This window comes from Rosa chinensis, chromosome 4, assembly GCF_002994745.2.
Source record: "Rosa chinensis cultivar Old Blush chromosome 4, RchiOBHm-V2, whole genome shotgun sequence".
Lineage (NCBI taxonomy): Eukaryota > Viridiplantae > Streptophyta > Magnoliopsida > Rosales > Rosaceae > Rosa > Rosa chinensis.
The window spans coordinates 39,444,673-39,456,266 of NC_037091.1; the positions used below are offsets into that span (position 1 = coordinate 39,444,673).

General features: G+C 38.4%; 2 protein-coding genes across 2 annotated transcripts; both read left to right on the forward strand.

Annotated features, from left to right (window-relative positions):
• The first annotated feature begins 287 nt into the window (after positions 1–287).
• LOC112199279 (probable polygalacturonase) lies at positions 288–2,785 on the forward strand. The gene is made up of 5 exons (XM_024340316.2): positions 288–296; positions 434–754; positions 1,574–1,694; positions 1,764–1,938; positions 2,026–2,785. Exons 1-5 carry the CDS (start codon positions 288–290, stop codon positions 2,783–2,785), a joined length of 1,386 nt encoding a protein of 461 aa, XP_024196084.1.
• A 1,034-nt stretch (positions 2,786–3,819) lies between these two features.
• LOC112198369 (protein disulfide-isomerase) lies at positions 3,820–5,359 on the forward strand. The gene is made up of 3 exons (XM_024339477.2): positions 3,820–4,023; positions 4,647–4,684; positions 4,801–5,359. Exons 1-3 carry the CDS (start codon positions 3,820–3,822, stop codon positions 5,330–5,332), a joined length of 774 nt encoding a protein of 257 aa, XP_024195245.2. The 3' UTR covers positions 5,333–5,359.
• Positions 5,360–11,594: the final 6,235 nt, after the last annotated feature.

An 11,594-nucleotide genomic window follows, 5' to 3' on the forward strand; every position in this document is an offset into this window, starting at 1 on the left:
AAATTTTACTCCCTTTCTTGGTCAAATCCTCAAATCAAGTTTTTTCTTAAATTAAGGAATTTTAACAAATACTAAGAACTATTACAATCCTTTCAAAAAAAGAACCATTACTATACGTATCAACAAATTCATATATCTTTCCAAATACTGGGTTAACATTTAATTATCTTTCTCTGTAAATACGTTGGACTATGAATTCCTTGATCTATAAATTCTCTTCCTCTTCCTCATCGAACCATATTCCCTTTCAGTTTCAAAACCATATCATGGACTCAAAATCTTCAACAATGTCTCATGTATGTACTTTTCTCTCTTCTCCTCCATTTCTAAAGTTCATGAATTGTCAATTATTGTTGTTTATTTGGGTTGGATCTCATATCCGATTAGCACATTCTTGAGGAATATTAATTGTTATCTCATGAGAAAATTACAGGTTGCTACTATTGTTATACTGGGATTACTATTCCTACAAGCGGCAGAATGTGGAATACAGAATATTAAGGATGTAGTTACGTACTCCGCCATTAACTGCCGGAAGCACAGTGCTCTTTTGACTGATTTCGGAGCTGTTGGCGATGGAAAGACATTGAACACAAAGGCCTTTAAAGATGCAGTTGATAAACTAAGCCAGTATGCATCCGATGGTGGAGCACAGCTAATTGTGCCCCCCGGTAACTGGCTTACCGGGAGCTTCAACCTCACTAGCCACTTTACCCTTTTCCTCCACAAGGATGCTGTTATTCTTGGGTCTCAGGTTTGGTTTCTGGCCCTTTTGGTTCTTGTTTAAATTCCTATTTGGACAATTCTTAGGTTTACTCTTTGGGTGAACGAGTATATTCACCATCTCTTGTAATAAACGCATAATAACTTTATAATTTTCTAATCCAATTATTCATGTTGTATAACGTAATACAAAGATTAGTTCTGTAAAAAAATCGATCAAATTGCAGAATTTTTAGTTATTCATTTCTATGAAATATATGGACGGTTCATCATAATAGTAGTGAGGGTAGAAGGGGACCAACCATTTATTTGATTTAATTAGATAATTAAACGATTTTCGATTCGATTGATTTTTTACAGAGATGATCTTTAAAGTCTAATTTAAGTTATGGACCATTGGATTATAAATTTATTAAGTAAAACTATGTTAATCGAAAATGGACAATTATTTTTGTATTCTGTTGGCTCAATTAACGTTTAAGTTTAATGATTGTGATTACCTTGAGATTTTCTTAACTAATTTAGGCTGATTGTAATTCTAATTATACGTTTATATCTGAGGAGACTATCTGAATTAAGGGATTTTTATTAAGTGCTACCATATATTCATATGTAGTAGCAATTACTTACAATATCATAGAAACCTTTAAATCGATTAGCTTTTGTTTCTATTAAGATATTTCAATTTCCAGGTCATATTAATAAGTATGGTAGACTAACCTATGAAGATTACATATACGTACTGCAAAACATTTGTACATGGCCACTTCAATGATTACAAACAATTATTTGGGATTCATGGGTTTTTTTTCATCTAAAAGTTGACCATTCTTCATGACCAAATCGACAGGATGAGTCCGAGTGGCCTCTTCTTCCAGCACTGCCTTCATACGGGCAAGGGAGAGAGGGCCCTGGTGGAAGGTTAAGCAGTTTGATCGTTGGAACAAACCTTACCGACGTCGTAATTACCGGTAATTAACCACAAATTTAACTAATTTGGTTTTGCATATAAACGTTAATGGGTTTCCTTTTGGATTTAGGTAACAATGGCACCATTGATGGGCAAGGCGCTCCCTGGTGGGAGAAATTCAAGAAGGGTCTTTTGAATGTCACCCGACCATACTTGGTTGAGATTATGTACTCTAATAAGATCCAAATCTCCAATCTCACTTTTACGAATTCTCCATCCTGGCACATCCATCCCATTTACAGCAGGTTAGATCTTTTTCATATCTTGAACTGAATATGTTTTGTACCTACTTGCATGCCACTGTGGGATAACATTCTGGTATTAATTTGCAGTAACATTACTATACAAGGCCTCACTATCCTTGCACCAGTTAGCGTTCCTAACACAGATGGGATTAACCCCGATTCGTGTTCACAAACTCGAATTGAAGACTGTTACATAGTCTCCGGGGATGACTGCATTGCAGTGAAGAGTGGCTGGGATCAGTATGGAATCAAATTTGGAATGCCAACCGAGCATCTTGTTATCAGGAGGCTTACCTGTATTTCACCTAAAAGTGCTACTGTTGCCCTAGGCAGTGAAATGTCTGGTGGAATCAGGGATGTAAGAGTTGAAGATGTCACAGCCATTCACACCGAATCCAGCATTAGGATCAAAACAGCTGTAGGCAGAGGGGCTTATGTCAAAGACATTTATGTACGAAGATTGACGTTGAAGACTATGAAGTACGTTTTTTGGATGACAGGGGGCTATGGTTCACATCCAGGCGAGGGCTTTGATCCAAAGGCACTTCCTGCGATTCAAAACATCAACTATAGAGAGGTTGTTGCTGAGAATGTTACAATGCCAGCCCAGTTGGATGGAATTGCTAATGATCCTTTCAAGGGAATTTGCATCTCTAATGTGAGTATCTCACTCACTGAAAAGCCAAAGAAATTGTTGTGGAACTGTACTGATGTTGAGGGCATTACGAGCAATGTGACTCCAAAGGCTTGCGATTTGTTGCCCGAGCAGCAAAAACCAATCGATTGTGCTTTCCCTGAGGATAAGTTAGCCATTGAGGGTGTTAAGCTGACCACTTGTTCTGCTTAAGATTCTAGTTTATACAGACGGGAATTTTGATGCTTGAATGTAGCATCAAAGCATAAATGCCAATGAAACTAATTGAAAGTGGCTTTTTAATATATCTTTCCTTCTTTTTTTCTCTTTAACGAGCACAAAATTTGCCACTCATACAAATCAATGAAATTTTTAATTTTTTGAAATAGAAGTTGATAACATCAGATGAATAACCAAATCCAACTCTCTACCCAAGCACCGCAGAGATGCTTGCATGAATGTAAGCCTAGTCCAAACAAAAATAGCCTCGCCTCTTAAGGAAAAATCGCTTATCTACATCTCACCTGCCTACATTCAATTGTGGTACAAATGAAGAATAGAAACATCTTAGAAAGGTCCTAAAAGCTATCTCTACACACTAGACTTGAGATATTCAGTCTAACTCTAGATAATTATCAATTCCAACGGAATCATAATATATATGAATTAAACTGGCACTCTAGAGACAATAAAGAGACTCAAAACGGCTTAAGTATGTTAAACTCTCGGGCCCCAAATATAAGTAATAGATGAGGGTGGCAAGGCACCTTTCCATCTGGTCTAATTCTCAAGAGAACCAGATCGAGAGCCCAGAGAAACCGCACTCACACGACCCCAACCCAAATTCAAAGGCCCAAACCAAACATCCCAGAAGGTCATCCCCTGCGCCGCCTTCTGTGCCTGCATCACCGTCTCCAGTGTTAAGAGTATATTAGGGTATTTTGGTAACTTTGGTAGTAGAACAGCTGATATATAAGTCCATGTAAAACTGTAATTTGTAACAAACTCAGTAACAATGTAGTACCCTTTGTTTTCACGTTTTCTCCCTCTCTCCCTTTCTCTCATCTTCTTCTTCCTTCGTCTCTGATTCATAGCTCAGATTTCATGGTATCAGGAGCTCAGGTCGATCGGTGACCTAGATGTTCTTGCTTCCTTTATTTTTTTTGCTTTCGTGTTATCAATTTCATTCAATTTTGATTTTCCCCAATTCCAAACCCTAACCCCCAAATTCAGTTTCTCCCTCTGCCATGGATCCTTGCTCCAAGCTTGAGTTTTTCACCGTCGTTGTTCTGTTCCGGAATCCGAAACTCATCGATATCAAGCTTCCATGGCCTTGTTCAGTGCGACGTCGTTTTTCGATTCGAGTGCGGACAAGCGATTCCCTCCGGCAGTCTCCACCGGAATTGAGTGCGGATTCATGTCCATGGTTTGATACAATTATAGAGAGTTTGGTAATCTCTTTCTGATTCACTCATCTCTACACGTTGTTCATCTGCTCTCTGCAATTCTTGTTGCTCCGCTTCACTATACATACTGCTGATGTGCTAGTCTATTATTGGATCTTTCCTAAGTCGTTTCTGTTCATCCGTCTACTTTGCACGTTGTTATGTTGAAGTATATTGATAGAATATTTGAAGAAGAATTAAATTTTGAATTAGATGGAGAAGAATTGATTGGTTTTTGAAGTAGAAGAATTAGTTGTAAATATTTTGAAAGAAGAAGTGAGTGAAATTTGCATAAGAAGAATTGGTTGAATTTTGAAGAAGTAGATGATTAGTTGTATATAGTTTGAAGAACAATTGAATGAATTTTTGAAGAAGAAGGATTTTTGAAGAAGAAGAGTTGAGTTGAATTTTGAAGTATTGATTGAATTTTGAAGAAGTAGATGATTAGTTGTATATAGTTTGAAGAACAATTGAATGAATTTTTGAAGAAGTATTAAGTGAATGTTACAGAACAAGAATTAGTAGAATATTGAAGTTTGTTTTCTTTTTGGATGGATGGTTCTGACTTGACAAGTGGGATAGTAGAAGATGTTAGCTGATTGTGTTTTGGATTGTGAGAATGGCTCTAGTGTGAAGGAAGTACTCTCATTGGACCAAAGGGTCTCAGGTTCATCAGTGAAGTGGAGTTATATATGGAGGTGGAGCAGATGACAAGATTTTATCCACTGAGAAACAATGGAGCTACTGAAAACATGATGGTGAAAATGAAATTGTTACTAGCAGAACTTTTGTTGATTTCAAGGAATTCAATGTAGAGGCTCTAGAGAAGTTCCTTGAAGAATCTAGCTCGGCAGTTGTTACAGAATTCAACAATGACCCAGACAACCACCCTTTTGTTATCAAGTTCTTCAATGGTCCAAATGATAAGGCTATGTTGTTTCTGAACTTCAGCAGTGATGTTGCTGATGCTTTTAAATCAAAGTATCGTGAAGTAGCTGAGAAATACAAAGGAGAGGGCATAAGCTTTTTAGTTGGAGATCTAGAGGCTAGTCAAGGTGCCTTCCAGTACTTTGGACTTAAAGAAGAGCAAGTGCCTCTCATCATCATACAGACCAATGACGGACAAAAGTTTTTGAAACCACATTTGGAGCCAGATCATATTTCAGTTTGGGTGAAGGAATACAAGGATGGGAAAGTATCACCATACAAGAAGTCTGAACCCATCCCTGAGAAGAACGATGACCCTGTTAAAGTTGTAGTCGCTGAGAGCCTCCAGGACATTGTTTTCAAGTCTGGGAAAAATGTGATGCTCTAGTTTTATGCTCCATGGTGTGGACACTGCAAGAAGGGTTCCTAATGAGTTTGATTAGAGTGAAGTTGGTTTTCTAATTGGTTCCTGAGTCTTCAAGAGTTCTTTCAAGCAAGTAGTAGCTCTGAAGCTGATGTTACTCCAAGATTAGTATTTTCTTATCAAAAGAGGCATGCTATGTTCTGAGTATTTACTGCCCTTGATTTTGGAGTTAATCACCCGTCCTTGTTCTGAAGAAGAGGCACCAGTTCCATCATTTGGTTATGGGATTTTACTTTTCACATTTGCTCCAACCATATGCTTGTACCCAAGCCTATGGTTGAGGGGGGATGTTAAGAGTATATTAGGGTATTTTGGTAACTTTGGTAGTAGAACAGCTGATATATAAGTCCATGTAAAACTGTAATTTGTAACAAACTCAGTAACAATGTAGTACCCTTTGTTTTCACGTTTTCTCCCTCTCTCCCTTTCTCTCATCTTCTTCTTCCTTCGTCTCTGATTCATAGCTCAGATTTCAATGTGGAGGCCGGACGACCACCCCAGTCAGCCATTACCACCGCCACTAACCACATGGCCCAAAACACAAGCAATTCTTGATTGCACAACTCATCAGCCCCTTTCGCAGTTGCCTCGATCAGCAAGGCAACCACCATGCTAGCCCAGATGCAAACCTACGTTGTTCAGACCCTTAATGCCTCATCATCTGGTACAGCCACACACCAATCCGTAGAACAATCACCCCGCCAGTCCTAAATCAACTCAGACACTCTGATTGAGGGCGATCTCTCAGACAAAAGCCGAATCATTAATCAGCCAAAGCACAACCCCGCTCCGACCATCAACACTGCCGTTGCGCTCTACCTCTCTCCACGCACCGAGAATGGCAGCCAAAAATAGCCTCGACTGGCCTAGACTGGCATCGAACTACTATCGGTCGCTGCCGATTTGCACAAAGCCATAAGTAAACGACTACATTACTTGCAAGCCAATATCGTCGTCTCCTTGTTTGGTCAATTCTCAAATTAATATTTCTTAGACTAAAATTATTAACTATTATAATTTTTAAAATATACTATCATATCTTTTATACCATGCAATGTATCTGTGATAACAATTTAATTTCCTGTCTAAACAGAATGCAAAGAAATTCAATTTCTTGCTCCATAAATCATCTTCCTCTTTCTCAAAACAATGTACAACATCATCTTACATTATCAAGACCATATCATGGACTCAAAATCATCAACAATTTCCCATGTATGTTTTCGCTGCAGGAGATGAAGAGAGGCAACTTTCATCTTTATTGAGAACTCATCTGATTCAGGTGCATGAAAGCTGTGTTCTGCATCTCGCCAACCAGATGCGTATTGAAATTGTTTACCTAGTATTATCTACCTTGATTACCATTTTTTCTACTTATAATATCCAGGGCTCCAGGCTATATGTTTATGAGTAGAACAATGTGGGGAAGAGGAAAAACAAAAAATGAGCAAGGCAAGAGGAAACCCATATATGTATCGCATAAGATATACATGAATTGGGGTACTCAGTCCAGAAATCTAAAACAGGTCGGAATTATTGTCCTGTCTTGCATTTCAGATATTCATAAAGCAAGGTGGGGAATTGATACAACAAGCTTTACCTACATGTCTCAAGTACAATTTATACAAGATGAAAATAGATTTAATTCTAACCAGCAAAATCTGAACCAAGTGAAGATCTAATATCCACTTGAGATTTTGTAGCATAATCAAAATTCAAAAGAACGAACTCAGAAACAGAATGCTCCCTATCAATTCTGAAAAAAATCTAACAGTTTCAACTTCCCATCCTGATCTCTATACCTCCCGCTCACCGGTATTTCCCCTATGTCCACTGCAACAATAATAATGTGGCAGCTTGACTCGACCACAGCTCCTGAAATTAAAATTGTTACGTGATGCTCTGTATCAATTTCAAAAGAACGTATTGCTATATATAACTAATTAAGCATCCAAATATGTAGAAAACAATAATTGCAAAAAGCTAGACCACATTTTGGATTTACATGATGACATTAGGTTCCGGATTTACTAAACTAGAAGTGAACAACAAAGGAAAACACAAAATTTTGATGTACTCATATGTCATTTAAAATAAAAGGTAAAAAGTACGCTGAACCATTACAACACCAATGTGTAAATCAAAATAAACATATAAATCTATATATTGTCCAAGTTCATTCTTTTTCATTTGTATTACCATTTTTTCCAGAACCTAAATTCTCTTATTCTTATGAACTCCACCAAGAAAACTTATTCTAATTCGCTACTCTATGCCTCTGTTACCGAATAATACAATTGACAACCAAAACTTTCACAACATGGATTCTAAACTAATCACAAACTTCAACTGATATGGAAGTGCCAGAGTGCCCAGTTTTCGTCTGGTATAGGCCAAAGAATGGTAAAAACAAGTCTGCCAAGATTCAATCATTATTCTAAGACAATAATCAGAAACTTCATTATCAATAAAACTACCCTTCACTTAACTATTGAACTATAACTCATTCTAGAACTGAATAAATTATCCTCAAAACAGATATCCACCACAAATCGAAAAGTTTACATAACTTAACTGCATCGGATTATCACAGGAACAGGCTTCAGAGCTTTCGGGCCATTTCTTGTGCCTCTCTTGTGGGGAGTAGTCTGCACAATATACAAAAATAGTGACCACAAACATTTACATAAAAACCCTCCAAACAGGTTACAGACATTTACCTTGAAGAATAAAGCGCCCCATGAAACAATTACCAGATGTTGCAAATTTGACATCTACTTAAAACTGGCGTGGACACCATATATTATCTACTTTTACATTACCAAGGGTCAAACAGAGCATTCAGCAAGCAATCCAAAATGGAACAGTGACATTCTACTATACAAAAGCCCAACAAACAAAATATAAAGATTATGCTTTTGATATTTAATCCAAAACCCTAAAAACCCCTAAAACCTCAACCATTTCCAATATAGTTAATCCAAACCAGGATTGACAAAAGGGTATCAGTCATATACGGATATACCTTCCTCTTGGGGACAGCCATGAGCTCCATCGATCCACCGAACAGAAAACTGGGCAACCCGAATCCGACTTTGTTATCCTTCTTAGTCTCCCGATAAAACTCTGGCAGCGCGAACGGTGGCGATGAAATCATTGTCCGTTGAATGGCCCCATCCGAGGACGGAGGAATTGCTACGATGTGGTTCCACCTCCTGATGCCCAAAATGCACGCTATGTTCTCACTACTGCTCCTAAGCATTGAAAGAGTAGAAAAGAATACTTCAATTCAGGGTTAATTTGATGATTCTATTCATCCCACAATGAGGGTATATATACAAGTACAAAGGAGTAGTCTAACTCTAATAGGAAACAATCTTTCCATAATTACAGGATATCCTAATTACATACAGATTTACAGCGATTCTACACTCTCCCTCAAGTTGGTGCATAGATATCTATCATGCCCAACTTGTCAACTGAGCTGTCAAATACCTTCCTGGACACTCCTTTAGTAAGAACATCAGCTAATTGCTCCTCTGAGTTTACAAATGGAAAGCGAATAACCTTTTTGTCAAGATTTTCTTTAATAAAATGACGGTCAACCTCCACATGCTTTGTTCTATCATACTGAACTGGATTATGTGCAATCTCAATGGCAACTGTATTATCACAATGCAAATCCATAGGCTTTTTAAGCTTGTATCCCAGGTCTTTCAAGACATTACGAATCCACAACATTTCACAGACTCCATGTGTCATACCTCGGAACTCAGCTTCTGCACTTGATCTGGCAACAACTTTCTGCTTTTTGCTACGCCAAGTGACAAGGTTCCCTTCAACAAAAGTGAAGTACCCAGATGTAGAATGTCTGTCAGTTTTATCACCAGCCCAATCTGCATCTGTGTACCAAACAACTTCCAATTCATCTTTTTTCTGAAACAGTAACCCTTTACCTGGCGCCATCTTTAAGTACTTCAAAATACGAAAGACTGCATCCATATGCTCTTCACTAGGACAATGCATAAATTGACTAACAACACTTACAGCATAAGCAGTATCAGGTCTAGTATGTGAAAGATAAATCAACCTTCCTACAAGACGTTGATACCTCCCTTTATCAGTTGGAACTTGATCAGGATAGATAGCAAGTCCGTGATTCATCTCAATGGGTGTCTCGATGGGTCTGCAGTCCAGCATCCCCGTTTCAGCAAGTAAATCAAGAACATATTTCCTCTATGAAAGTGAAATCCCCTTCTTAGACCTTGCAACTTCAATACCCAAAAAATACTTCAGTTATCCCAGATCCTTCATTTCAAACTCCTTTGACAAATACTTTTGTAATTCATTTATCTCTTTCGGATCATCCCCTGTAACAATCATGTCATCAACATACACAATAAGGGCTGTAATCTTACCACTCTTGCGCTTGATGAACAAGGTATGGTCAGAATTGCTCTATCTGTATCCAAAGGCTTTCATGGACTTTGAAAATCTTCCAAACCAATTAAGCTCTTGGAGACTGCTTCAGGTCATACAAAGACTTCTTCAATTTACACACCTTGCCAACGTCACTTGGGTAATTCTTAACACCTGGTGGCACATCCATGTACACTTCTTCTTCCAAATTCCCATTAAGAAACGCATTCTTCACATCAAACTAGTGCAAGGGCCAATCTTTGTTTGCTGCAAGTGAGATTAGAATCCGGACAGTATTAATCTTTGCCACAGGTGCAAAAGTCTCCTCATAATCAATCCCATAGCGTTGTGTATATCCTTTGGCAACCAACCTCGCCTTGTATCTATTAATAGTTCCATCTGCATTAAGCTTCACAGTAAATACCCAACGACATCCTACAGTCTTCTTTCCAACCGGCATAGGTACTATCTCCCATGTTGCATTCTTTTGAAGAGCTTCCAATTCTTCATTCATCGCCTTTGTCCATTTTGGATCCGTCAATGCATCCTGCACGTTACTAGGAATAGATAGAGTAGATAATTGATCAACAACAAGTGCATGTGACTTAGAAATCCTATGGTTAGACATAAAATTAGCTATAGGGTATTTAGCTTTGGCTTTGATATCTGGTTCATATTGTTTCTTGGGAATTCCCTTGGTAACCCTTTGTGATTTCCTAGGTTTGACACTTTCTAACCCAGAAGACTCATTACAGTTTAGGGGTACCTGAGGTGGATCATTCTGACCGGAATCTTCAGTTGATGATGGAGAAGGGGAAATATCTTGTGTGTGAGCTTCAGATATGTCTTGATTTTGATTCAAACTATCCAAAAAAGTTGTCTCTTCTGTCTCGGAATTCACAACACTCTGTTCGGCAGTTACATTTTCTATTTTAGAATTTGCAACACTTCGTTCGGCAGTCTCATTCTGTTCGACAGTCGTATTTTCTGTTTCGGAATTCGCAACACTTCGTTCAGCAGTCGCATTGTCTATTTCGGAATTTACAATGCTCTGTTCGGCAACTGCATTTTCTGTTTCTGAATTTCTACCTTCAAATCTATCCTCCAAATTTTCCAAGTCTTCAAAGACATCAAAATCAATAATAGAACGAGGATTTCCTTCACAACCTCTCTCCCCCTGAAGGGAAGACTGAGAAGCTCCCCCTGAGTAGTAAGGCTCGGATTCACGAAAAGCAACATCAAGAGAGACATGTATAGTGCTAGTAAGAGGATCATAACATCGATAACCCTTCTGGAAGTCAGCATAACCAACAAAGATACACTTATGGGCACGGAGATCAATCTTGCTGCGTTGAGGCTTGGGAATATGAACATAGGCTGTGCACCCAAACACCCGGGGCTCCAAATTAGGCATAGAAGGGATGGTCAAAAGTGTATGAAGCTTCTAAAACTCAATCACCCGTGAAGGAGTACGGTTAATAAGATATGCTGCTGATTTTACTGCTTCTCCCCAATAGGACCGAGGTACATTCATGCCAAACAAGGAAGCACGAACAACTTCCATCAATTGCATGTTCTTCCGTTCTGCTAAACCATTCTGTTGAGGAGTATAAGAATTAGAGGTTTGATGACGAATTCCTTGTGACCGGCAAAACTCAATCATAGGGCCATTCACAAACTCTCCACCATTGTCAGACTGAAACACTCTAATGGATTTTTGATACTGAATTGCCACAATTTTGTGAAATTCGGTAAACATCCCAAATACATCACTCTTATTCTTCAGTAATGATACCCATGTCATGCG

Bases quoted from the DNA above. Each gene is read 5' to 3' on its own strand.
- LOC112199279 (XM_024340316.2), top strand. The intron at 755-1,573 runs GTTTGGTTTCTG...CCAAATCGACAG, and splicing joins CTGTTATTCTTGGGTCTCAG to GATGAGTCCGAGTGGCCTCT. The intron at 1,695-1,763 runs GTAATTAACCAC...TTTTGGATTTAG, and splicing joins TACCGACGTCGTAATTACCG to GTAACAATGGCACCATTGAT.
- LOC112198369 (XM_024339477.2), top strand. From the start codon at position 3,820: ATGGATCCTTGCTCCAAGCTTGAGTTTTTCACCGTCGTTGTTCTGTTC. The intron at 4,024-4,646 runs GTAATCTCTTTC...GAATGGCTCTAG, and splicing joins ATACAATTATAGAGAGTTTG to TGTGAAGGAAGTACTCTCAT. The intron at 4,685-4,800 runs GTTCATCAGTGA...TGTTACTAGCAG, and splicing joins ATTGGACCAAAGGGTCTCAG to AACTTTTGTTGATTTCAAGG.